Raw genomic sequence first — 27,736 nt, forward strand, 5'->3', positions numbered from 1 at the left:
CATAAGAAGGGAGCCTGACGGGGACACCGAGCAGAGAACCCCAGACAGCACCCACTGCTCATCGAAGGCGTCAAGGGAGCCAGCGGATGCCGCCCAGAGGAACTCCGCCCGGAGACGTGAACGGACTAAGGACCGGAAACAAGCCCCACAGTCGCAGGAGTCTCTATTGGCCAACCGCCTCTCCCTGGTCGCGTAGATGGCCAGTTTGGCCAGGGCGAGGAGGAGGTTGACCAGGAGGTCCCGCGACTTCGTGGGGCCACGGATAGGGAGTGCATGGAGAAGAAGGTGGGGGGTTTAAAAGCGGCCTGGCAGGACTTGAGAGCGGTGGCTCTAAAAGTTGGGCTGAGTGGGAAGTGGCTGCAACTGGGCCACACCCCAATCAGGCCACAGCTGGCCCCTATAAAAGGCCAGGGAAGCCAGAAGTACAAATGGTCTCTCTCTGCCCTCAGAGAGAGAAGGGCCTGGCTGCAGGGAGCTTGAGACTGGATACCTGAGCGGAGCAGGGCTGGGGAAAGGCAGAGGAGCTCCAGCCTGGAAAGCCCCAGGCTGCGGCCTAGCGAAGGGCTAACAGGTACTGGGGGTTGCAGAGGGCAGCCCAGGGGTAGGTCAAGGCACCAGGTCCAAACCCTCCTTGTCAGTGATGAGTTGGCTGATACTACAGTCTGCCCCAGGATGTGGGGCTAGACAATGACTGGCAGTAGCCATACACTGAGGCAAGGTGGGGATAGAGGGTGAGGGTTCCCTGAGGAGGGGAGACTCAGAGAGAAAGGGGTTACTGCCAGGGGGCAGCACCCCCATGTAAAAGGGCACCAGGTCCAGGGAGGGACACGGGGGGCCAGAAGACAGGCAGATCACCGGCCTGCAGAGGGCGCTCCAGTGCTGGAAAACTAGCTAATTCCCAGAAGCACCAGCAGGAGGCGCCGCAGGGGTGAGTCTGACCCGTCTACAGACACCAAATATACCAGCTGTGTCAGTGACTTTTCCTGCTCTCCCCAGTTGCAGGGACAGGGGGTTGTTGGCTGTTTCTATTCCCGGTCAGCAGCACTGGCTCACTGTGTAATGGTGGCTTTAAGGGGCAGAAGTTAATAAACTGAGGAATTATTTTTAAACCGTTCCCCATAATAGGTTAAGTGTAGCAGAAATTCAGAGACGTCCCAGGCCCTCCAGTACCAGCTTCCATTCTGCCCTAGCTTTGCTTGGAATAAACCCAGTTCAGGCCCAGCATCAGTAGGTTTGCATTCGGCTCCGTTGCCAAAGAACCACGAAATGATGAGGCTTGGAAGTTAAAACTAATTTATTTAAGAAAAAAAAAATCCCGTCAAAAGGAAAAATATATTGATGACAAGCTCTGGAAGCTTTTGTCAGAACAGCAACAAAGAGATCAGCTTTATACAACAGAGCGAAGGTGGCTAGCGAGACAGGCAGGGCTGGCCCCCAGGTCCCCAACCAAACGTCTCCCCAATCCCCGGTAGCGTGAAGGGGAGATAAGGAGCAATTCCCAGCTACGTTCCATTCCCGCCAAGGAGATCAACTCACCCCCTCCCACCACTATCTGGTAAAGTGCTGCAGAGAAGCCGAGGCGGGAGGGGCAGATTGGAGACGAGTCTATGACACATGCCCCAGACTCCCTGGTAGAGGGACGCCCCCCGATCTGTCACTGTACTGAGCGAGGATCCCCAGGGCTCACTGTGCGCCCTGACTCCCTCCCAGAAGAGCCCCCCTCTCAGGTGCCAGACAGAGCAGAGAGAGGCCCCTCCATGCCCAGCAGCTCCTTACAAAACTGTTGGGAACAGATGCAAATAGGGCAGGAGGTTTGGCTGAGCGGTGGGGTGGGGAGAGGAAGGAAGGTTTCTGGGTCCATTTGTAAAGCATTAGGCCTTGAGCCCCAGTGATAGTGGCCTCCCCCAAGTCCCCTGACCCTCCCCGCAGGCCCTGCCTTCCCCCAAGGGAGCTCTTCCTCCTCGGCTGGGTGCACGCCAGGCTTGCAATGGACTCAGACTAGGCAGCGAGCAAGGAGAGTCCCTGCTGCCCCTTGCTCTGCTTCTCCTTGACCCACCCCAGAGGACGAGGGATGGGAGGGAGCGCCAGGGTCCAGCAATAAAGCCAGGGACATGAGCTAGTGGAAACACCCTGTTTCCCGAGGCAAGACCAATAGGAGCCAAAGACGACAGAGCATGGGAGTGCTGGAGAAATGCAGAGTCCCTAGACCCTCCACTCCCTTCCACCAGCCCTCCCGGCCCCCCATAGGCCACCGTGTCATTCCTGTCCCAGGCCCCAGCATGCACGTGCATCTCCTTTCACCCTCAGCGCCCGGCATGCCCAGCACACACCATCTCCGTCCCGCGGATAACCAGCACTGGGGATAAAACCCTTTTTAGGCTCCCCCATTTCCCTCCTGGAGTCACATTTGGGGCAAATCAAAAACCAAGACCTGCCTGAACCCAGAGCTGGGTGTAGTTTCAGTCAGTGAGTTCCTCTGGGTATGGAGAAGAAAAGATCTTCCTATCCCCTCGTTTTGGAGTCTCCCTACAGCACCCACCCCTAGGGGCAGCAGAGAGGAAGGGCACCCCAGCCCTACACCCCCAGGGGGCTGCCCCACTCCCAGGAGGATGCGGGAGATCGCTCACCCTCACAGACATCCCAGGAGAGCAGCAGGGGGTGGAGCAGAGAGGCTGGTCCCCCAGCGAGAGTCCATTAAAACTACAGAGGAGAAGGAAGAGAAGGCATAAGAGGCTCCGAAGCCCGGTTCCAAACCCTGCAGAGCCAGCCTGTGCCACCCTCAGCCCCCGCGGGGTCCCGTCCTGCCCCTAACCTCCCGCCCCCCGACAATATATTATCACTATGATGTGCAAGTAGGTTTGCTCGGATCCCCCCCGCGCTCCCATCCCCACGTCTCAGCCCAAGCCCCGTCTGCGCCTCGGACGTTCGTGCCCACCCCACAGCGCCGCTAAGAGCAAAGCATGATGGGTAGTTAGTAGACAGGTAAGACACCCCGCAGCCCCACCCCCTCCCCCGTGCACCACCCCCCCGTCCGCACTGCAGGCTGGAAGGACAGTCCTGGAGGGCGTGGGTCACTCCTCGCCCCCCTCCTCCTCGCGGTGGCGGTTGGCGACGGGAGCCTCTTCCACCTCCTGCTGGTGGTGCGCGTAGTGATGGGGGTTGGGGCCCTCGGCGGGCAGGTTCTCCTCGGCGTTCAGGTAGACGTTGAACAGCGCCCCCTCGTGGCTCGGCTCCTTCCCACAGGCCTGGCAGCTGCAGCGCAGGATCTTCTCCACCAGCTTGTCGACTCGGGGGATCTCGGCGTTGCCCGGGCAATCCAGCGTCACCTGGACCAGAGGAAGAGGAGGGGACTGAGCGGGAGATCGTTCCCCTCCCCTCCAACACATACCCCCAGCCTGCTGCAGGGCAGGGCGGGGCGGGGCACACAGCTCGGAGCCCACTCTGCCCCTGTCCAACGGGAAGCTCTTATGGGCAGGGACCCTCAGTCTCTAGGAGTTTGCCTAACCCAGTGGTCAGCGTCCCATGTTCAGAGGATGCACGTCGGTTACAGCTCCGAGCCTCAAGTTGTAGAGACTCTCAGCTCTGGAGGTTCAATCCCTGATGTTGGCCAAGGGAAGGGGGAGGGGATTGCATTTGTACAGCTCCTGGCACAGCGAGTCCCCAGCCAGGCACTACTGCAATAGAAACATCAAATACTCCTCTAACCCGATACAAGGCGGGTTTGCATACAATGCGGTAAAGCTCTGACATGCTGCTCTGAGCAGCGTGTTAAGGGCGCAGGGCCAGGCTGGGGCCGAGGGGTTCGATAAGGGGGTGGTCAGGGGCTCCCCCACAGGGTGTGGGGGGCAGGAGCTGTGGGAGGGCATTTTTGGGGGTCCCACAGACCCAGAGTGGCCCAGGGGATTAGCGGGGGGCTGGGAGCAGCCCGCTCTGCTTCCCACGCTCCAGCCCCAGCCGTGTCGCTCAGGGGAGGGGGCTTGGAGGAAGGGATCCCCCCCCCCCCCGCACTCACCAGTAGCGGGAAGTGGAGCAGCCCAGCCCCAGGCAGCTCCACTCCGCCAGCTCCCAGCCGCAGCGCTCCGCTTCCCGCCACAGGTGAGTACAGGGGGCGTCTTTTCTCCAACCTCCCCGCACACACCGGTAGCGGGAAGTGGAGCAGCCCAGCCCCAGGCAGCTCCACTCCGCCAGCTCCCAGCTGCAGCGCTCCACAGACCGCGTTATATCGGGGTAGAGGTGTAATAAGAAACTTGGCCGGCCCTTGCAAACGCCACCCATTAGCTGGGCATCCAGAATCAGAGGCGGATTTGGAAAGTTTTGCCCCAAGTCACCTGCCCCAAAGGCGCCCAGTGAGCCAGCAGCAGAGCTCAGGACAGACCCTAGTTCTCCTGACTCCTAGCACCAGCTGGCTTCAGAGCCCCACGTAAGAATGTCGTGAGCCACACAGCACTGGGGGCATCACTGAACCAGCACCGAAGGCAGGGTCTCAAACCCGCCTTGTTCCCAGGCTCACACGGTGAAACGGGGCGAGGCTTGGGGCGTGCGAGGGTGTAGAGCCGTTGCTGGCGAGGAGAGGGGCGGGTGACTGGCAGATGGGACGTGGGAGGCGGTTTCAGGCATGGAAGAAGGCACAAAGCCACGAGTGGGTGACGGAGACAAAGGGAGCGATCAGAAGACAGGGCATGTGGGCGTGAGAGCAGAAATGAATAATGCATGGAGTCACGGGGGGGAGCGGGGGGGATGGCTCAGCATTTATTCATAGCAATAGACGTGCCTTGACTAGCATTTTCCATCTAAGGCTCACAGGGCACTTCAGAGGCATCAACAAATCACCCCATGCCCATGACACAGGTGGGGAAACTGAGGCACGAAGCAGGCAGGATTAGAATCCGGGTCTCTCAATTCCCAGGCCTGCACCCAAACTGTAAAGCCAGCCATCCCCAGCTACGAACAGGGCCGTAGAACAGGCGGCGTTACTCACGATTTCCCACATGGACTGGGCGGGCATGCAGGAGTCACAGTGCACCAGGGACTCTGTAGACTGAGGGAAGGTGTTGGGGACGCTGTAGCTGAAGCACTGTCCCAAGCAGGCCCTGTGAAGAAAAGGCAGGAGTAAAGCCCGTGCAGCTGAGCGTTAGATGGGACTGGGAGCTTGATGCAAACCAGGCACGAGACGCTCCCTGCCTAGGGCTCTGGTAGCAGGCGGTGCTTGCGGGAGGTGAGGGAGGCAGCAGGATCATGGTCTTCTACCAGGACAGGCTGGAGATAGGTGGCTAGAGAGGAAAGAGCCAGGGCTTCTCCCTGCAGCAGTTCAGAGCTGCTCCAGCTGCCTCTTGCAGTGATGAAGCAGGAAGTGTCTCAATGCAGCATCCTTCTCCTCCTCCCCATGAGAAGCTCCTTGCAGGCCCTACAGTGAGCCAGCATCCGATGGGCCAGAGAAGCAGAGGTGGGGCTGAAGGACTTGGATGGAAGTGGTGGGGAGAGGAAGGAAGAATCCTTGCCTTGGCTTTCATATACTGGGACACATACGGCCTGCATGTTGACTCAAGGAGGCCACAGAGTGCCCCAGTTTAACAAGATAAAGCTGCATTGCAATAAACACTTTGCGCACACCACAGCCACTTGGGATGCCGGGGGGAGAACTCAGATTCTCAGGCATCAAGAGCCCAGCTTGCCACTTGGGAAAAAACCAATTGCAATACAGGGCCAATGACACAGCTGAGCTGTTCCAAATCCATCCAGTAGAGGGCAGTGGTGTACACACAAAAGCCAGTTCGTTACGGTCTCCTGATGTCAGTGAACAGAGCAGGACCCAGGAGCTGTGGCATTGTTCCTGGACTCTCTTAGGGTGACTGCAGCTTGAAGTCACTCGCAAGAGAGTCACCCTGCGCTTTAAGTCTCTTAAGGGGAAAACGAGGGCTCGAGTGCCTCCCTCTGACTCCAGCCTGGCGCGTGGTAACAACCTGTTCTAGGAACCTCCTCCTAGTTCTGGCTCTGCCACCCGACCCATCAATTCCATGCGACAGCCCCATGTTGCTAAGTCCAGATGGTGCCAACTAGGGCCCTGATCCTGCAATTGACTCCACTTGGGCAAAGTCTTCTCCCTTAGCAGGGAGTCTGCATCAGGCCAAGTCACCAACCTGAATAGTGAAGGAAACAAGGTGCATCTAGAGAAGCCCTGGGCTGCACTGCAGCCTGCCCCCCGCCCCGTACCTGTTCTGGATGGACTTAGACTCGCAGCCGCTGTGCCCCACAATCTGGGTGATGTTCTTCGCCTCGCACCACGCGCTCTTGTCCGGGAAAAGGGCCAGTTTGTTAATGGGGGGTGGCGCGGCCAGGATCACAGCTGGGAAGAGGGCAGCCACCAGGAACCGGAACATCATGGCCAGCTCCACCGAAACCCTAGAACTAGAATCCAGAGAGCAAAGCTTGAGCAGGTGGGAAAGTGAGCCCTGTCCCCTCCCTCAGATCTCAAAGCACCCTAGGAGCCTTCCTGCGCTAAGCCCCACAAGCCCCCTGGGAGGAAGGAGTGTGTTAATACCCGTTTGGCTAGGTTTCTGTGGGCCCTGCCTCAGACTACGGACCATATGGTGAGCACTCGCCGATCCCACCCGAACGTGCCCTATAAATCGGGCCCTATATGATGCTGTAAGTGCTGGAGTCTGGTCCATCCTTCCTCTGCACTACTGGCCTCTCTGCAAGCCAGGCATTTATCCATCACCAGCCAGGTTAGAGGGACAGGAGTGAACGGCAGGGCCGATGCTGGGGGTTGCTCCTGATGGGAGGGGGCCTGGGTGAATCATTCCCTTGGGCTTTATGGGGGACCAAACCCAGGTGCCACAATGTGTGGTGGAGGATAGGATGGACCACAGCAATGGAAGCCAAGCACCTCTTCCACCACCTACTGTCCTGAAAATGCACCACCCCCACCACCCCCACTCCAGCGCTGTCTGCTCCACAGCTAGATCTGCTAGTGGAGAGGCCAAACCCCCCTCCAACCATCTCTCCCTCCCCCTGGCACCTGGTGCATCCTGACAGAGGGGCATGCTGGTACTTGGCACAACCCTACCATCTTGTCCTGCTGTGGGCACAGGGACTTGTTAAGCACGACCAGGTCCCCCACTGCGCAGAGTGGGGCTGGGTGGCACGGAAGGGGTTGGGATGAGAGGATGCCCCTTCTCTCAGCAGCTGGCAGTCTGGGAGGCCAGAAACACCTTCTAGACCCTAGCGAGCTGAGTGGGGAAAGCAGAGATTCAACCACCGCCTAGGGAAGACGGGGGTTTGTATCTAGTGCATCGCCTCTCTGGCTGCACACACGCTCCACACATTGCCATGAGAACTGGGCTAGCAACCAGAGCCGGCAGCCATGGCCCCTCACGCAGTGGAGAGATCTGAGCACTTGCACACCTGGCCCTGTTTGCACACCAGAGCTCTCTGCCACCCCTAACCAGCCTGAGCAGAAATGGGTGCAGAAGGGAGCTCAACACATCAGAGCTAAGACGGCCTGCAGGAACAGACCCTCCCATCAAGTTTCTCCTGAACGGCTCCCATGTGGGACTGGGGGAAGGGACTGAGGTCAGTTACCACCTGGACCCTACACTGAAGGCGTTGGGCCAAACCACACCTTTCTGGAAGGGCTTGAATCCACAGTCACTGGTCCCTGATTACATGTGTTACCTCGCATCAAGCGCTTTTATCCAGCAAAAGAAGTAGCTTACTCCCCAGAGGGAGCGCAGCCTACTGGTGAGAGCAGATATCTTAGCGTTAGGAGACCACAGATCTGTTCCCAGCTCTGCCACCAACATGCTGTGGGGTAACCAATTCACTGGGCACTATGCTTCAGTGTACACACACACACACACACACACACACCCCTCTCCACCTCACCATAGTCTTAGGAGGGTTTATTCATTTGGGTTACAAAACTGCCTTGAAATCCAGGTGGAAGGAACCAGAGGAAAGCCCAGTAGGTACAGATGGGCCCGAACCATCACGTCCCGATCCGAATGGGCCCAAAGCTTTCAAGGCTGAGTCCGTCTGGCAGCAGCAGAGCTGGGGAGATGAGGGTCTCTCCTGTAAACCACTGAGCAGGGCGCCCTGTGCCCTGAGAACCCTTCACCTTTGGGTTGAACAAGGGACCTGCAGGAGAGGCCACTCTATTCCATCGCCTCATCACGTTTCCCACCATAACCCTCTGCCCATTCAGTGACAGACCGACTCAGGGCCAGCCGCTGATGCCTACCTGTGCCAGCAGCGATCTTAATCCTTCCATCGCTGCTCACGATGTGCCCGAATAAGACAAAAAATCATCACAAGACGAGGTTGAGCCGCTGTCTGGGCCTTGGTCTAGAGACTAAGCACTTGCATTGTAAACCTCCCTCCCCCACAGCCTTCTTCCTAGTTAATATTCATGACAACATCCCGTTCTCTGTGGTCTCCAGCTGTCGGGCAATATTAATTATCCCGTGACTGTTTCGCTCCCCTCCCTCTGGGGCTAGCCAGGCCACTTCTCTGACCCCTCCCGCAGCTCTCGGTTGGGGTAAGTGTGCAGTGCATCAGTCCGTGTGTTTTCTATTCAGGGCCAGCGAGGAAATCGCCCATGGTCGTTCGTTGCCAGGGAGCAGAGAGCTCAGAAGTTAGAAGTGAAGAAACCTCTCAGACTCCTCATGCTAAAAGCAGCCCTGCAGGCAGTGGGCAGCACCAAAGCAGCAGGCCAGAGCCTAGTGCAGGGGCAGGCAACCTATGGCACGTGTGCCGAAGGCGGCACGCAAGTTGATTTTCAGTGGCACTCACACTGCCCAGGCCTGGCCACCGGTCCAGGGGGCTCTGCATTTTAATTTAATTATAAATGAAGCTTCTTAAACATTTTTTAAAACTTATTTACTTTACATACAACCATAGTTTGGTTATATATTATAGACTTATAGAAAGAGACCTTCTAAAAACGTTAAAAGGTATGACAGGCACGCAAAACCTTAAATTAGAGTGAATAAATGAGGACTCGGCTCCCCACGTCTGAAAGGTTGCCGACCCCTGGCCTAGTGTAACTGTCCTTTAGGGCTGCGAATGCTTCTCATTACAGCCCAGGGCCACATACACCGACAGCACAGTCCTCCGAGAGCTGCAGCCTCAGGACCGGGAATTCATCCCCTATAGATCAGAAAGTGCACAGTGAATTACTGTGTAGGTGTAAAGCAACAGGGAGTCCTGTGGCACCTTTAAGACTAACAGATGTATTGGAGCATGAGCTTTTGTGGGTGAATACCCACTTCGTCAGACGCATGTAATGGAAATTCCCAGAGGCAGGTATAAGTATGCAGGCAAGAATCAGTCTGGAGCTAACGAGGTTAGTTCAGTCAGGGAGGGTGAGGTCCTCTGCTAGCAGTTGTGTAGGCGTGGCTGTTTTCTGCTCAGAGACAGCGGCCTTCCGCTGAGGAGCAAAGGGCTCTCTCGCTATCGAGAGCTGCCTTCCATATACAAATCGGGTTTCCTTGCATGCAGGCTCAGGAACTCCATACGTTTCCATTCCCAGAGGTTCTTCCCCGTTGCCCCATCAGGGGAGCAACTTTCCCCACTCCAAAGGGGTTGAAAGTTGTAAAATGGGTATTTAGATTGCGGGGGAGAGGGGGCTTTCCCCAGTTCCTGCTACCTCCATTAAAAGACAAACCACAGTCACTGTTAACAAACCCTCTTTCCATGGCTTCGTCCATTAGCTCAGAAACAAGATGCAACCAGTTCACTCGACGCAAAGCACTAAAGGCACAAGCTAGGGACTCCGAAATCACACTCTTGAATCCCCTCCAGCTTCATTTCCAGACTTCTCCAGCAGGTGTCGCTGCAGGGCAACACCAGGTAGTGGGGTTAGGAAACCTCAGGCTGCATGCAAGGAAGCCAGGGAAATGACCAATCTCTATAATTTGTTTTTATGGAGCCATTCAAATTTAGTAATGAGTGGGGTGAGGTTTTCGATTTGCATTAACCACGAGGACTGGGACTCAGGCTGTGAATTGGAGGATTTCTTTAGGGTGGAGGTATAAAATTACCCTGCTACACTGATCAGCATCGAATGTTACTTGCCTCCAGACATATAATTTTTCCTTCTAGGCCAGAAACACATACACAGAACATATGAAGAGAGAGAGGGCTGCACCAAAGTGCCAGCTATTAATACCCTGATCACTGGTGAAAAGCAGGCTTCATGGAAATAAGAGAGTTTTTTTTTTCCTTCAGAGGGTTTGGATGGAGTTGTGGCTGGAGTCAGACATTTGGACTACTTAAAATACTAGTTAGAAGCATTTGATTTGTTATTTCCATCTATTTATTTATCCAGTGCCTGATCCAAAACCCACAGAGAAACCAATGGAAAGAATCCCGCTGATTTACATGGATCCAGCCCCTAAAAGCTTTGCTGGAAGCATATTTGCTGGGAATTCAACGGAAATTACATCCCAGGGTCAGAGGAGGCTCTGGATAAGAGAGTCCCAACCTTCTGCCCCTCCTCTTGTCATTCAGATAATCTGTATGCAACTCTGCAGGGTGAAATGTGCCAGATTAGAGAGTCCCCAGATGTTTTCTATAAAATACGATCGTCTTATTTAGCAGCTCCTGTGACTCACGGATTCATACATTTTAAGGGACCCTTGGAACATCTGATCGGGCCTTCTGTATAACATAAGCCATAGGCTTTCACCCAATTACCGCTGTATTGAGCCCAATACCTTGACTAGAGTTTATCTCCCAGAAAGGCACCCAGTCTTGACCCGAAGACATCAAGAGGTGGGCAGTCTGAACGCTGTCATCTCTCAGCCTCTCTGAAGGGCTGCTCAGCACCTCAGGCAATCAGCCCTTAGGCTGCAATTGATTTATTTACTGTGCTAGCCGGGATGTAAAAACCATCATTGTTTTCTCATTGCACTGATACGTGATGCTTAAAACGCAGCTCTGGCCATGCAGACCTGTCTCTACAATCCTCACTCACAACAGCAGCCTTCATCGACATGCGTTATCCCAGTGTTGTCAATGGAGCTCCTCATGTAAGACTTTGCAGGCTCAGGGTGAGCTGTGTCGGGGATCTAGCCTTCTCACAGCTTCCATTGACATTTAAGAAGAGTTGGCGGGGTGGGGGGAGGAATTCTATGCAGGCTTACAGATCTGTCTCTGTCTGGGAGACCCAAAATGCAGCACGCAGCTCCCCAAGGGGGTGTTAATATTTCCTCTGGGGTTGGTGTGGCGCTTGCTTAGATATTCCAAAGAGAAAAGAGATTCCTTCTTTCCACAGAAGGCTTCCCAGGCTCCTCTGCACCCAGAAGCCAGTCCCAGCCTGCCCTGCGGTGAGGCAGCGAGCTCTGTCAACACTTGAGGCCTGGGGGAGGGCAGGGTTCTGTGAATTGATACTTCTGCTGCAGATCGGAACCTGTCCGTCATCACAGCTCCATCACCAGGGGTGTCCAGGATAATTCCACAGCACCTGGGCTCCTGCCTCACCCAGGGACTGAGTGAAAGACGAGCAGCGCTCCTGCTGAGCCAGTGCACAGACCCCAGCCCGCATTCAGGAAAGCACTTTAGCATGTGTTGAAGTCCAGTCCTTCCCTGGACAGGGAGGGATGCATTCTCCACCCGGGGCCCCTAACAGCACAGCAAACGGTCTCATTTGGAGAGGCCTAGTCAGCTAGCAGGGGGATTCTCTACACGAGTTTTCCTTGCCCAGATCCAGGGCCCAATTCTGGATGGTGCAAAGCGCCCTCAGATCCCATTGATTCACTGGCAAAAGCTTCAAACCCTTCGCCCTTGAACGGGCCACGTTCCCATGGTGTTTTAATTTGTTAGGCATGCGGCTGAGGCCCCAGTCCCAAGCTCCTAGTGAGCACTGGGGCTGACTCTAATGTGTAGGAAAATATCCTACACGCGGGAGTTAGGGACTAGAGCTGGGGCTGAAAACCAGCCCAACATGTAATTGTGGCATGTCTGCATCTGGTATAGCTCAAGCCAGTCATGCGAACAGAGCTGCCACTAAACCCACTCATCCGACGGCAGCCACCGGCTGGGAGACAAAAGCGCCGTGTTCCTTCTTACCCTGGGCCTGGAGGGGTGGAGAGGAAGGAAGACGAGGCACCGCAGCAGGTTAACAATCTTCTTATTAAATAAAGACATTGAGCACATTCCTCCGTGACAAGCTAAATTACATGTTCCAGCCCCTGAAGAAACAAGCGTGTTCCTAGCAGTGCTGACCCCCGGTCTGCCAGAGAGCGAGACGGCGTTTCCCCGCACACAGGGATTCTTTCTCCTCTCCACACAGGGCCACATTTTTTCCTCCCAGGCAAACCTTTTTCAAGCAGAAAGTTCAGCTCGGTTCCAGCAACGCTCTCAGAGACTGTGAAGGCTCCCCCTCCTCCTCCTCCCTCTCTTCAGGGCCCCACAATCTCCACGTCCCCCCTGGACCGGTCTCCGTCCTTTGCAGTCGCTTCGGCAACGCAGACCCCCAAATCCAGCACATTGCTTCTCCTTTTGGGGCCAGACTCTGACCTCACTCATTCAGTTCCAAATGAGTAATTCCACCGAAATCCATAGCAGCAGGCCACTCCCTGCAGGATCAGATGCGAGCCCACAATGGAGAAGAATTCCAAGGGGCGTCTTTCAAGCAGGAAGATGCTGTATTAAGCAATACCTCTGGCATCCACTGTATTTCACCCCCAATCTACCAAGCAGGCCAGAAGGCACGGTCAGTTAACCTGGCACAGCGTGCCGAAACCAGAGAAAACCACATTTACTCAATTACAACCCAACTCCCTAATCCTTTCCCAGAGAGTTACAGGGGAAAAGAGTCATCCAACAAGCAGGCATCTGATCCTAGCGCATCCTGGCCTCAAGAGTCCAGCAGCCGCTCGGCACAATCGCAGCTGCGTTCTCATGATGAAAGGACCGAAAGCCGCTTTCGCTCCTGATTGTCCTGTAACAACATTGCCACTTTCCATCCAGCAGCCCAATCCCACAGAGTGAGAACGGCACCGATACAGAGACCGAAGAGGAGCACGTCCAGGTGGCCAAAGGGACGAATGGCACGACAGGCGAGTCATTGCTGTTATTATCCCATAGACTCACAGGGAACATTACAATGGCTTCCATTCATTGCAAGGGGCATATTTAGCAACGGCACATTCTCTCGTGAATGCTCAAGATTCCCTCCTTCTCTCCTCACCTTTCCCAAACTAGCCTCCCCAAAGAGCGGTGGGGTCCTGCTGGAATCTGGCCCCATCCCACGCATCACCCAATGGAGCCGGAGTGGAGGAGCTGCTGTTGCCCCCTGAGTGCATTTGGGGGTTCCCTCTGCAACATGACCTCACTGACCCCCCAAATGTAAGGCCGTGCCTTAAGGCAGCCTCTAGCCACATACATGTAATGTGGTTGAACATGTAGAGTCTTCCTAACCTCCAGCTGTGACTCAAATTCCGATCAGACCTTAGTGGGGTTAGGGAGAGTGCATCTCTGACCCTCCAGCCTTTCCTGCACACAAGCGGCTGAACGGCGATCGCTCACTCTTTCCAGCTGACAAAGATGGGATCAAATCACCGCGCCGATGAAGCACCTTCAGGATCAGCCCAAAGGAAAGGAGAGTGGCAAAGTTATAAGCAAACAAATCTGAAGGGAGGTGGGAGCGAGAATTAGAGCACACTTTTCTTGGCATTTTTGTCCATTAACTTTCTGCCCTCATGTTTGCTTCCCTTTTGTGCCTGACAATGGTGAGTGTTTGTTCACCTGTGGTTCCCTTACCCACGAGCAGATGCAGAAGGTGAAACTGAAGTTTGCACATTTGAATTCTCCGTGGAAAACAGAGACAATTTCAGTGACGACTCCTAAACTTGCATTTAATCTATTTCACTGAGAATGACTCAGAGGCAATAAAACACCAGCTGATTGCAGAGGGTTGAGGGTGAGTGAGGGCAAAATTTTCAGAGGCGATTTTGGATGCCAAACTTGAGCCCAGTTACCAGAGTTGCTGAGCACCCATCACTCCAGCTGAAATCAATGGGAAATGTGGGGACTCAGCATCTCTGAAAATCCGGCTCCAGGTGTCTCAAACCGGCATCCAAAACCGATGCACCTAAAGTCTACGGCCTCTTTTGAAAATGTTGGCTGGAGCAGCTTTATAAGACAAACACACGTTACTAAATCTCAGTGAACTATAGTATTACAGCAGCTTTCATTGGAGGAGCTCATAAGTTACACAGGTTAGCTCAGTCTCACTACCCCAGGATATTCAAGTCATTAGACAGATGGGGAAACTGAGGCAGAAAGCCATAAGGTCAACCTTTTTGGAAGTGTGCATGAACTTCCGGGCACCTGCAAATTTGGAGATCTGTGCGCGTGCGCTCTTGCACTGACATTTTAAAGGCCTAACAGATATACCCCAAAGCTGGGCCAATAGCAAAACCGGAAAAAGGACCCAGAATTCCTGACTCCTGGTTTCCTGCTCTAGCCACTAACTCATCCCTACTAGCCTAAATTCAGCATTTAACATTCACATGAAGTGTGAAATATTCAACTGCTGGCAGCTAACCGAGGGCTCCCCCTTCTGTGTTTCAGGGATCACATCGGGATTCAATTGCCCAACTGCTCACCTTGGCATCTAAGAGCAGATCTGAATGCTCAGGTTTGAAAACTGGCCTCTCAGTCAGTGGGTTAACGCAGCTTAGGTCCCGTCTACAAACACCTCCATGTCAAGGGAGCATGTTACAGCACATTCGCCCTCTGAGCCAGCTGAAGCACAATCCCATTTTGCAGCACGCTGTAGATGGGACCCGGCATGCCTGCAGATGGGTGCTGAAGTCTTGGGCGTGCTCTGGAGAGTGGGTTGGGTACATGGGAGTCCACCGGGGCTAGACACTCACATCGCATCAGCACACCCAGAAAGGAAGAGCTGCGTTACTCGGGCCAGGTTGCAGTCTGCCTGGGTAAACCAATCTGGGAGGATACTAGTCTGGTCTGGGCCCAAAGCTCTGCATGGAGCTGAGAGAAGCAGGACTGGTCTTCTGCTCCCCATGCTACAGAGACAAAGTCCTGGGTGCGGGGAATGTTTCACATCAAAACCTCCCCGGCAGATGTGGACGCCATGTTATCCGGCAGCCAGGTGGTGGCCATAACAATGTGGGACTACCCCACCCACAGCTCCATGCTGCTCCTCTGACCTCCCTGGCAGGAGCCAGGCTGGCATCTTCCAAGCACCCTTTGCAGAATTCCCCTCACTGAAGGGTTATGGGCATGGAGCCCAAAGCACCAGTAACTTAAGCCCAGATATTCAGTGCCTCAGAGAGCATCTCCTCCCCTCTCATCCTACACCCCTGAGATCCCTGCAGGGCCCTCAAGAAAGCAGGGGGACAGTGCCAAGGAGGCAATTCTCCCCTCCCCCAGCAGCATCCTCTCCACCCATGGAAGCATATGGGACGACGAGGGCCCTAACATCGGCTGAGGGCTGACCAGTGGAATGACCAACGAGGCTGCATTCCCACCCCCAGCCCGCAGCTGTTCCGAGCCATCTGGAAAGCAAACACTTTTGGAAAATGAAAAGATCTCGTTAAGTTTTTACCCTCTTTTTCCATAGGGAATTTTACACCAAAATATCGGACAACCTAGCAGGTGGGCAGAACAGTTTACAATAAAATCTATTTATATCTGTTTATCTTATTCAAACCCTTGTGATTTTGCCAAATATATAAAAACAGGAACACAGGCAAGTTGTGAATAAGGCCACACATGCACACAGACACGGACACACACCTGGCATCCTGGGATTCTGGGTGCCTAACAAACACCTGGGCTTTATAAACATTACTTAATGAAGACTCTGTCCATGGGGAAGTCCAATCATGCCAGGGGCTGAGTGCCCTCAGTTCCCCCTGCCTTCAGCGAGAGTCCAGTCTGCCCTGCAGCTCACAGCACCACAAAGTGCCGGGTCCCATGGCTGGCAACAGCTTAAATGTATTTAGCAAGTGCGTGTTAAAATCTAAGGGGCCTGATCCTGCAAACCCTTACTCACCCAAGCCATCTGCGTCCATGTTGATTTGAATGGGATTACTCCCATGAGTCCTTTTAAAAGAATTACACTCTTCACAAAACAGAACCATTTAGCCCAAGGCCTGAGCTGATTATCACCCGGTTATAGGAAGGATTTTCTACCAACTGCGCCATTTAAAAAAAAAAATTCTGTTCTGTTTCCGCAATTGATTAGCCACTCCAGGTCACTGACCCACTATATTCTTCAATCATTTTTATATATAGGAAAAGTTACCCACACTTTCCTCCTAGGGAGGGATCTTTCCAAGGAGCCTGGTACCAGATTTACAAGTGCTCAGTACCCATCAGATTGCACTGAGTCCTCTTGTGACATTTATGGCCAGATTTTTGAAAGAGCTCCACACCCAATACTCTGAGCTGTTTGAAAATCTGGTACTTCGGTACCTAAAACAGAAGCAAACTTTTTTGAAAATCTGGCCTGTTAATAATTGGAAGAAACACGTATATGCTTCAGAAAGCTCAAGAGTATGGCTCCTCTTAAATAAGGGACTTTATTCATGCAGTGCTTCCTGGTGATTACAAAGAGCTGCACTTTAAAAAATCCCAAGTCAAATAATATTAATTTACTAACCCAGACAATACAAGGGGTAAGTTTCACACCATTCTGAGCATACAACATTTTTAAATGAAAGCTGACAAACCTGAAAGCTTTTCTAATACTTTAAATAAAAATTTAAACCAGTGGAATTTACTTGAAAATTTGCATTTTTTAATTTAAAAGAATCTGCTTTTCACTAAAACTTAGTTAATTTTTTACTTTTTGAACTCTGTCACAGAAAAATGCAAACTGTGAAAGTTTTTAGGAGACCAATTCTTGCCGATCCCACACTTGTTTTTGCAAGCCTCCAATTAACTTGATAAATGTCACAATGAAATAGACAGGGGAGAGGGTTATACATGAAATGTCTTGAAATAACTCTCAGGGGTAGCAAGACAGACAAGTGCTTAACCCAGCACAGAAATCCAATTTGAGCGGGGAGCTATGGTCTTGCTCTACTGAACTGCAGAAGATTGGAAGGAAATTAAAAAAAAAAAAATCTAACTTGAGGAAGGTCTATTTCTTTCAAAAAAATTAACCCCCCCAGAATAATCTTTGAAACAGGATGGGTGTTGTGTTGTTTCTCACTTTGGAGCTGGTTGGTTGCAATCCTCTGGAACTCAGAAGAGTCTAAGTGTTTTCCCTCTGCAAGTTTCCTTAACATATTCATTCCCACCCACAAGAGCTTGGGAAGTTCATAGCAATAAAGCAGATATGGAGGAAAATGGTGTATTCGAAGTAGAATTTTCAGACAAAGCTCAGCACTCACACTTTGGCCAGATTTTCAGAAGAGCTCAATACATCGTGTGGCTCTTGAAAACCTGGGCCCCCGTTGCGTCTGCTGAGCACTTGATAAACTAGCTTCATGCATCTGCAGAAAACAGCTCTGACGCCCACTGAAGTCATTGGAAAGACCTCTATTGACCGGGATAGGCTTTGGATCAGACTCTAACAGGCAGAGGGTGGGAAAAGCACAAGTAGCTGCCTAACAGAGTGTGAAGGGGGCCGTATACAATTTGTGGTTAACACAAACCATTCATAATTCATTGTAATTTCTAATTTTCTTTCAAACTAGATATGATCAAAGTCAGTAAATTGTACCGACCTGTGACACAAAAATATTTTCTTTTCTCTCCTCCCGTCTCTGAGATTTTTTCTTCTTCCGACACCTGTTCCATTAAGAGAGCTCTGTTGTCCTAGGAAACGATTGTAGTAATCCTGCTACCACTGACTTCAATGGAAGTGAGGCGAGACCTTGTGTTTGAGACTTAGAAAATGTATTCGTTACTGCCTCAAACACCATGCTGGCAACAGCAGAGGTTGGGAGCCGGGTTTGGTAGCATCAGGGTGCATTAACGATGTGGACAGGGATGCGTGTAATGCCTGCTACAGAGCCTTTATAGAGGAGTTTAGTCCATAGCATGGCACGAAACCCTAAACCTCTTTACGTAGCTTTATAGGTTTCTACACTGGGAAGCAACGGGCACTTTTAAACACAGCTGTTAGCATCGTTTCAGCTGGAGCGTGGCAAAGGCCTAGCTCACACGTATAGAGCCGAATCAGTGCTAACTTCCTCTTGTATTTTTACCTTGATCAGAGAGACTCATTTTCCCAAGGAACAATTCAAACCCTCACTGCTGCAAAGTGAAGAATGAAGGCTGAAGCTGGCGCTACATTTTGGGGTTGGCTGGGATTGTCAAAGGAGCACAAGGGAATTAGATGCCCAAATCGCAAAGCACTTTGCAAAGGCGGATACGTATTATTATCCCCCATATTCCAGAGCTGCAACTCCACTGACCACTCCAAGCAAATTCCTTTCCCCCTGAATCCTTAATCCAGGGCTTGCTCACTAACAATACATCAATTACCCTATTGTGTCTCCACAAAGCACCTGGCTCAGCAGGAAGCTCACGGAGTTGCACCCTGTGGTAGCATTTCTCATCATGCCGTCCTTACTGAAGTTACAGCCCCCTCTCGTCTGTGCCACACTGACAGCAGCTTTCAGGAGAGCTGGGGGTGCAATCCAAACCACCTTCAGGAATGCTCTTGAAATTAATTTGCTTTCACGCTAGGGCTTGATTTGTAACGGGACATCGGAGACATCCATCTAGCTAACCGTTGGGATTTTCACTCCTCACCCGGCCCAGTTCTACTCTCACTTACAACCTCGGAAATCTGGAGCGAGTTACTCCAGATTTGCACTGGTGTAACTGAGACTGGAATCTGGCACAAAGTAGTCATGCTCAAAACAAGCACAACTGGAATTCGATCACACCCTTTTTAAAAAAAATAAATAAATAACTGCACTGGGATTTTTTTTTAATTGAAATAGACACAGTTTAACGCCATTTTCAAGTCAGAGACGGACGTGGTCTCTGATGCAGAGTACAGATGCCTTTAGGTGGGTCAGTCATTTATTACAGAACTTATATAAAGGATTGATTCAACTAGACACTGAACACCTGCTGCTCACTCATGGTGGGTTCTCTCAGGATCAGCTCCGAGCTGCAGGGAGGAGGGGAAGGGGTTGACAGAGGAAGGAATTTGGGGCTAAAGGTCTGGACCTTTCAAAGTCTCAAGATCATTCATCCCTTCCCAACAACCAGGGCAATATCCTGACTCCACCGAAGTGAACGGCAAAACTCCCATTGACTTCAGTGGGGCCAAGATTTCACCCTCGGTCTTTGTTACTTGCCTTCTCAGCTGTGGGAAATGCCCGTGACACTGAAGCAGCAGCATTAGCATTAGGTACAATGATTGGTATTCATTGTAATATCCCTGGTACTGGTAATAAAAAATACTTGGCATTGGTAAGAAGGCCTGGGGATTTCTATAGGATTCCCAGGGTAAATTAGCAGCCCGAGCATCTCAGCCTGAGTGGAATTTTCAAGCGTTACCAAAAAAGGCCTTGAGGCCTGATCCCACAGTTGTGACTCAGGCAAAACTCTCCCCACTCCCTATCCGCCAGATTGGGCCTATTTGACTACAGTGAGATCGGGAGCAAGCCAAAATTTAAACCTCTTGCAAGCTGAGCAAGTCGTCTTACTGCCACAGCCATCGGAGCGAGAGGTTTCTCCTCACGCATGAGGAAAAGGCTAAAGACACACATTAGAACGCAGCCAAATCGAGGGCCCGATCCCACAGTCTTTCCCGAGGCCAAATTCCAAATGATTCCAAGGGGGATTTTGTTCCAACAAGATCAGGCCCATAATCTGCAGCTGGTATAAATCAGTGGAGCTCTTTTGAAGTCAATGGAGCTGATTTACGCCACCAGAGGGTCAGTCCCAGACTAATTCTAACACTAAAAGCCAGTCTCCACTTAGCTGGTAAGGTAGAGAATCAAAGGTCTGCGGAAGATGGCAAACAGCAATTAGCGGCAGTGCTAATGGAAAGTCCAGAAGGACTAGCTCCTAGTCCCAGCTGCTGTGTGTAAATCCCACTGGACTCAACCCCCGGAAGAATCACAACCTAACAAATGAATATAGGATAAAGGGCCCAATCCTGCATGAGTTCAAGCACTCTCCCCTCCCAGTGACTTCACTGGGAACTGGGAGCACTCAGCACCTCATGGGAGGTGCTTAACACCTTGCAGAATTGGACCCCTGGACCTTGGGGTTGAGAGACTTTAGGCGCCTGATGCTGCCCCAATTGAAACCACTGGAAGTTCTGTAAACTGACTTCAAAAGGAGCAGGAAGAGGCCCTAGAAATGTGCAAGTTTCAGGTTCTGATTTAAAAGGACGATGGTTCTGGGCCCAATCCGGCATTCCTTGTGCACCCAAAACTTTCATCGACTTCAGCAGGGGCTTTGGTTGCACAAGGAATACAGAATTGGGCCCTCAAGAAGCATAATTAACCCACCCGAGCCCCCTGCAACACCGCGAATTACCAAACTGGACTCCACGACACAGGGTCAAGCCCCGATCCGTGCCCTTCCTTGGGGGTATTTGCAAGTATGTGAGATTCTCTACATTTAAGCTGAATTCTATTTCCTGTCCTGAAGTTTTAAGATTTGGGGCAAACCTCTCTCATCCAGATGGGAAACTGCATTACAAAATAATACATAACTCTTTGTCTAAATATATAGGGTGAAATGCTGGCCCCAGTGAAGTCTGCAGGAGCTTTGCAGTTGACTTCAACGGAGCCAAGATTTCATGCATGGAATCTATACGGCAAAGATATCCGGCCCCAATCCTGTGAACACTTAACATGTGTGTAATTTTTTTTCACATGAAATAATTCCACTGAAGTTGACGAGAGTACTCATGTAAGCAAAACTTACACATATGGCCATGCGTTTACAGGCTAAAAATCTACATGTAGTTAAGAGGATGATATTCTTCTAAGCTAAATATGTTAGCAGACATGTTAAAGTGCATGGAGTTGTCTAGGTCAACTTTTATAAAACATGAAAATAAAGTACAGCAAATTCTGTCCTTGAAATATAGCACTAAAATCACAACTATCATTATATATGGAAGGTGTGGAAATTATGTCTGTAACAAATTAATAGTATTATAAATATTTAAGACACCTACCAAATATGAAATTTATGTTTATTATCATTATTATTAAGCTACGATTACCATGGGAAATAGGTATATGTATAACATATGCATTCATTTGTAAATGCTTGTATAATATTTCAATGGGTTTAAAAGAAATATTCACTGTATTTGTCAGGCGTGTGTATATGTAAATGCAATACAATACGTGTCATTAACAGAAATACGATGTTTGTAGGTAAGTTTACCATATGATCGTTTTCTTTCCAGTAGGAACATTTCCTTTCATTATTTTCCCCAAACTATTACGTTTTTCTGATACTCCAATTAATCACTGCACTTCAAGGATTTTGGTTAAATATCCCAACCCCAACCCTTTCTTATCTGCATCCAAAAAATATGAAAATTGATCAGAAAATCTGCACATCAAAATTGTGCGAGTGATACAACATTAAACTGCTTCTAATGGGGAGGGGTGTTTTGTTTTTTCTTTACTTTTTGGGGAGCGGGAAGGACTGGGGGGGAATATTTTAATGATTTCAAAGCATATCTCCTGAAGTCTTCCTCATCTGTAACTGATTTCTGTTTGTGGCAATTTCTCATCCTTCAAGCCATGAATCACTTTGGGGAAAGAAGGGGTGGGGAGAAGCAGCAGAAATCTGGTCTTGATAAATCAGGAAGAAAATGCAGCAGGTTTATTTTTTATTTAATTCAGAGAAGAAGAAGAAAAGTTTTGCAATCGCAACAATGTCTAGCAGTTCACAACTTTATGTGGATGAAAAATGCTTTGGGAGGGGGTGGTTACTTACCATGAAGTAGATTGAAGGAAAATCCCATAAGGTCCTTGGCTAGGAGCTCTGAGGGAAGCCAGCAGATCGATACAGATCACTCTCCGAGGACAGAAATTTCAGATTGCCCCAGCAAATCAGCTACTAAAAAGAACTGGGATCTTCCCTCAATCGCCACAGAGAAGGGGGGGGGGGGGAACCAAGGAGCAAACTGAGCTCAACACCTCAGATCTGTATCCTCTCCAAATAGGGAAATCGAGGGGGAGACAAAATCTCTGCCCCCTCTAGAAGTTTATAACATCCTCATCGCCAGCAGCAACAGCATCCTGGAGTGCAGGGAATCCAGAGGGACTGAGAAGGGCAAAATCCTCGCAAACCCAGACGGTGCAGAAACTTCCTCCACCACCAGCCAACAGGTAGGAAAGGAGCAAAAAGAATTATGAATAATAACCAACAGCTGAGAGTCTGGGTGAGAGCCTCAGTCAGGCAACAGAATCCAAAAGGTGCAGAAGGTTCAAGCCCATCCAAACGGAATTTCACAATCAGCTGGGGGCTAGGGAAGGAAAAAACTTTCCAGAAAGAAAAAAATAAAATCAGAGGAGTCCCAGTTCATTCCAGTTCAATAGCGTGAAAGGTGAGCGCTGGGCTGGAAAGGCAGCAGAACCCTCCAGCCAAAACCAAAACCCAGTCGAGAAAAGTAATGGGGCTTGGGAAGCTCAGCCTGGGACTGGAAGGATCCAGTCCCTCCAAAGCATCTTCTCCCAAAGACTCCCTGCCCGCGGAGAAATGCCCAAAAGGCAAGGAAGCCCACAGCAAATGGCAAACTCCACTCTAGTGCCGAGAGCTCTGTATCCCCTCCTGGCTGGGCTCAGAATGGAGACAGCAGCACTGCCCAGGAAAATCACAATCAGTCTGTCTCTCTCTCACACACACACAAGCAGAGCAATTCCAGGCTGCCTTCAGTAAGGAAAGGGGCTTGACTCTGAGAGGATCTGATTATATTGTACTAGACAGGAATGAGCAAGCAGGGACAGGAAAGATTTAAAGTGCCCTCAGCCCAATTTCTTAGAGGTTTACGCTTCTCTCTCTCTCTCTCCTCTGCAGCTCACCCTGGAGAGGGGCCAGCTGCAGCTAAGCTACAGGGCCAGAGATCATCTGAACGCTCCAAAAAACACTGAGAGGGTGTGTTGGTGGTGGTGGTGGTTTTAATTTGACCTCGGACTATTTGTTTTTAATTTGTAGAGATCCCCAGCTACCTCCTCTGTCCACCCCCACCCCCCTTTTCCGAACATGCTCTTCCTTGACCTCCAGCCGGAGACTGCTAACTCCGATCCAATCCTTTATTCATGCTCCTCTCCCTAGCCACCACCCAAACTCGCTAGCTCCAGCAAGGAGAAGAGACCCCTCTAAGGAGGAGGGTGGTGTAGATAACTGACAGGCCCAGTTTTTCAATGTGTCTGGGATGTTAGTGATCCAGTCGACTTGATCCAAGTGTTAATTAGTAAGGATTTAAAAATAAAAGTTTGGAAGGAGTATAAACCGCCCTGCTTTGATGCAGCTTAAACCATCCTCTCTATCAGGCGGGGTAAACTTCTCTTATAGAGGTCGGTCGTTCCATAGCTGCCTATTCCACCTCCCTTGGAGACATCTGGTGATGGCCACTGTCAGAGACAGGATATTGGACTAGATGGACTGCTGACCTGATCCACTATGGCAATTCCTACCGTCCTAATTCTCTGGGAGCATCATCATAAAGGATCCCTTCCAATGAGATCGTGAGAGCCTCTTCATGGACCTCTTTGCACTTGGCACCATTTTATGGTTTAGCTGATGAGATGGCCCTGGCTTCTGACGATACAATGAAGAGCAGGATGTGGTATGTCCTTTCTCTGTGCACTGTGCCTTGCCAATGCAGGTGGAAAGTCTCCGGCCTGGGCTCCACCTAAAACTTAGGTCGACCTCACTACATTGCTCACCCCTAAGACAGGGGTGGCCAACTTGTGGCTCCGGAGCCACATGCGACTCCTCAGAAGTTAATATGCGGCTCCTTGTCTAGGCACCGACTCGGGGGCTGGAGCTACAGGCGCCAACTTTCCAATGTGCCGGGGGGGAGGGCTCACTGCTCAACCCCTGGCCTCTGCCACAGGCCCTGCCCCCACTCCACCCCTTCCTGCCCCCCTCCCCTGAGCCTGCTGTGCCCTCTCTCCCCTCCCCCACAAGCCTCCTGCACGCACAAAACAGCTGATCGGGGAGGGAGGGGGAGGTGCTGATCGGCAGGGCTGCCGGTGGGTGGGAGGCACTAGGAGCAGGGGGGGGGGAGCTGATGGGGGGCTGCTGACGTATTATTGTAGCTTTTTGACAATGTACATTGGTAAATTCTGGCTCCTTCTCAGGCTCAAGTTGGCCACCCCTGCCCGAAGAGATGTAGTGAAGCTGACCTAAGCCCTGGTGTAGACACTGCTAGGTCGACAAAAGAATTCTTCTAGTGACTAGTCACCTCCTCTCAGGGGGGTGGGGTGGATTTATTACAGTGACAGAAACCCCCTCCCATCACTACAGCAGGTGTCTACACAACAGTGCTACAGCGGCGTAGCTGCAGCTGTGCTGCTCCAGCACTTGTAGTATAGACGGACCCTCAGTGATCTGAAAAAGGTGTTTTCTCTGGCTAATGTATATGATCCCCTTCATCACCCACATGATTTAATGACAATACTTTGCCTTTGTAAGGCACCTTTCCCTGGGGGATCTGCAAATGCTTTTGCACACATCAATTAATGAAGCCTGACAAACCGGGGGCTCTTGGAGAAAAGGAGGTACACAGAGACTAAGTAACTTGCCTAAAATAACCCAGCAAGCAGGTAGCAGAGATGGTAATAGAAGTCAGTCCCTGCAGCTGTACCTGCTGGGAAATAAGCTTGAGAAGCATCTTTCTGGTTTTGCCTACACACAGCTTTGATGGACTTGGTCTGACAATCAGTTTTCAATGCTAGTTTTTAGATGTCGATAAATTTTACTGAGACTTTGCAATCTATTTAGGATTGCCAGTTCTGTCTGGATGAATTCCTGGAGGTTTCCTCACATGACATAATATTTAAAGATTCATCTTTAATTCCTGGAGACTCCAGGACAATCCTGGCTGGATGGCAACCTAAACCTAGTAAGAGTAGTCTTTCTATGGTCTTAATGTCCTCTTATCTTTGTACTTACACCCATCACTGGTCGTACCTGATTCATGGTAGGCATGTAGGATCATGGTTAGCTGCACAAATGTATTAGGAAAATGTTGGTTGCAATGAGGCCTGTTGCTGGGTTGCTGCCCATTCATGGTCTTCGCTTTGTTTTATCACTAACCCTATAACCGGAGTTCAGGCTTGAGGTTAACACAGGGGAAAGGGAGGCAGGAGTTCTGGATGCTGTTGCCAGCTCTGCTAGTGCTATCTACTTGCTCGGTTATTTTAGGCAAGTCACTTACACTCCATACGCACCTCCTCCAAATACACCCAAACGACATGAAGTTGGTTTTGGTTTGCTCTGTTGGATTACGAAGCATTAAAATAGCTCACTCTGTTGTTTGCAGTGTTTGGAAAGCAGGGGGATAGCACCCGGATGGGACAAGAGTGCCAGCCGTTCAAATAAAAGTAACATGAAGAATCTCAAGAACGACAGATCGAGATACCTATAGTCAATGCTAGAAGAGACGGTCACAAAAATGCTGCTGCTCCAAAGAACTGATTTAGTAGCCAAAGGGAATACAGTAAATTTGGCGTAAGGCATTCAGCATAGTGCCACATCAACGTACAATGTTGGCTAGATCCCAAATCGATAAGAATACCATAGCATTGATGTAAAATTATCCAACGGAAAGATTATGGAGAGGCATTTATAGTTAGAACCTCAAATAGAAGGACTGTAATAACTGGGGTCCCAATAGGGCACCCTACTGTGACCCATGCAATTTAATATTTTCTGGATGAAATCTTATAGGGGAGTTTTTGAAAAGCTCCCAAGTGCGCTAAATCCTTTAGAGCAGGGGTAGGCAACCTATGGCACGCGTGCCGAAGGCAGCACGCGAGCTGATTTTCAGCGGCACTCACACTGCCCAGGGCCTGGCCACCGGTCCAGGGGGCTCTGCATTTTAATTTAATTTTAAATGAAGCTTCTTAAACATTTTGAAAACCTTATTTACTTTACATGCAACAATAGTTTAGTTCTGTATTATAGACTTATAGAAAGAGATCTTCTAAAAATGTTAAAATGTATTACTGGCATGCAAAACCTTAAATTAGAGTGAATAAATGAAGACTCGGCACAGCACTTCTGAAAGGTTGCTGACCCCTGGTTCAGAGGCTTTTGAAAATCTCCTTCTAAATCAGCACTGACCAAGCACTAACATGCCAGCATAACCAAATTCAGAGGGGGTAGCAAATACACAAAACAACAGCACTTACATTGCAAAATGCTCTGAAAAAATTGAAACTGCAGGCAACATGATGAGATTTAATACTAGTTCAAAGATACTAAAAAACTCTGATTAAAACAATCAAGGCTTCTAAACGCAAATAATACCCAGCTTAGTACTATGAAAACCAGAGTAAAGTCATCCAACTACAGACCTCATCTCCTCACACACACCCTCTCCCAAACGCAACTCATCCATATTGCAAGCAAATCAACAGTTACCAACTGCTGCCATCACGGTCACACCCTGACAACCTTAACTCTGCCCCTCTGTGGACAGAGTCTGTATTTACTAGTCTGTGTGATTTTGGCCTGGGCATTATTTGTACTTTGGAACTTCACCTGTTTTTAAGGAGGTTTTTAGGTTTTGAACTATGATACATGTGAACTATATTGTGTTATTGGCAAGGTGTGTGGATGTGTTGTGTGGTTTGCAGAGTAATTGTAGCTGTCAGAAAAGGGAGAAGTACAGCAAATTTGTAGATTTGTGCACGGCTTGCCACAGAGGATGGAGTTAAGGCTGTCTGGGTCAAAAAAAAAAAAACTACTAGAAGCTTCGCATGGGACCACAAGATGGCTGCCTGCCTTAGCTCATGGAACATGCCTCGATCAACGTTTTCCCTTCCTCTCGGCAGTTCAGTACTGAAGCTGGAAACGGGAGATAGTCACATGGGGCCTGATCCAGCACCTGTGAAAGCCAGCAGGAGTCTGCCCTGATTTTAGACAAACATTGACTGGAATAGTATTAATAAATGTGCCTCCTTCAACTCGGCAGCTCTTCACTATGCTCATGTGGCCTAAATGCTCCATTGACAGACCATGCTGATTATTTTGAACGCCGAACAGCAAAACACACTGATTCCTAAGACACAGCAGTCGATTCTCACACCCCCACGTGAGGTCACATTCGTTAGGCCTATTGTTTTCCTCCAGGGACACTCCTGGTTCATGCAGGCTTGTTCAAATGTGTACATATCCCCGCACATCCTCTCTGGTTACCCCTCTGCGCTGCTGCAGGGCCACTGCCTTGTAAAACGCACGCTCAGGCATTACAGCTGGGCAATGGAAACCTACCAGGAACACATGCTTATATCCCTCCAGAAGCTTCACTCTCTTACCCACTGCTGCTGTTCCAGGCCTGCTTCATGCACCCACAGCGCCAGGGGCTCCCAGCTTGTCAGGACAGGACTACGAGCTGTGGGCATGGGAATTAAGAGAGTTTATTAAAAGTTAAGCATTAAAACTGTTTCTTTTATTTCTGTTTTAATGCCGATTCTACAGCTCCCTGCCCATGGCTGGGACTCTGGAAAACACCTGCTGGGAAAGGCAGCTGGGGAGAGGGAGAATCCAGGGCAGCAGGGCGTGGCAAGGAGAAGAATTGTTC

At 50.5% G+C, this 27,736-nt stretch overlaps 1 protein-coding gene across 2 annotated transcripts; it reads right to left on the reverse strand.

Annotated features, from left to right (window-relative positions):
* Positions 1 to 1,282: 1,282 nt before the first annotated feature.
* Positions 1,283 to 27,520, reverse strand: LOC123354425 (neuroblastoma suppressor of tumorigenicity 1). Of its 2 annotated transcripts, none has more exons than XM_044996499.1 (4): positions 27,471 to 27,520; positions 6,211 to 6,405; positions 4,979 to 5,090; positions 1,283 to 3,326 (listed from the first exon to the last, which is right to left on the reverse strand). In XM_044996499.1, exons 1-4 carry the CDS (start codon positions 27,497 to 27,499, stop codon positions 3,072 to 3,074), a joined length of 591 nt encoding a protein of 196 aa, XP_044852434.1. In that variant the 5' UTR covers positions 27,500 to 27,520; the 3' UTR covers positions 1,283 to 3,071. The 2 variants fall into 2 exon arrangements, with proteins under 2 accessions (XP_044852434.1, XP_044852435.1); XM_044996500.1 differs by lacking the exon at positions 27,471 to 27,520 and adding an exon at positions 21,916 to 22,873.
* Between the last annotated feature and the right edge of the window lie 216 nt (positions 27,521 to 27,736).

This window comes from Mauremys mutica, chromosome 21, assembly GCF_020497125.1.
Source record: "Mauremys mutica isolate MM-2020 ecotype Southern chromosome 21, ASM2049712v1, whole genome shotgun sequence".
NCBI lineage: Eukaryota > Metazoa > Chordata > Testudines > Geoemydidae > Mauremys > Mauremys mutica.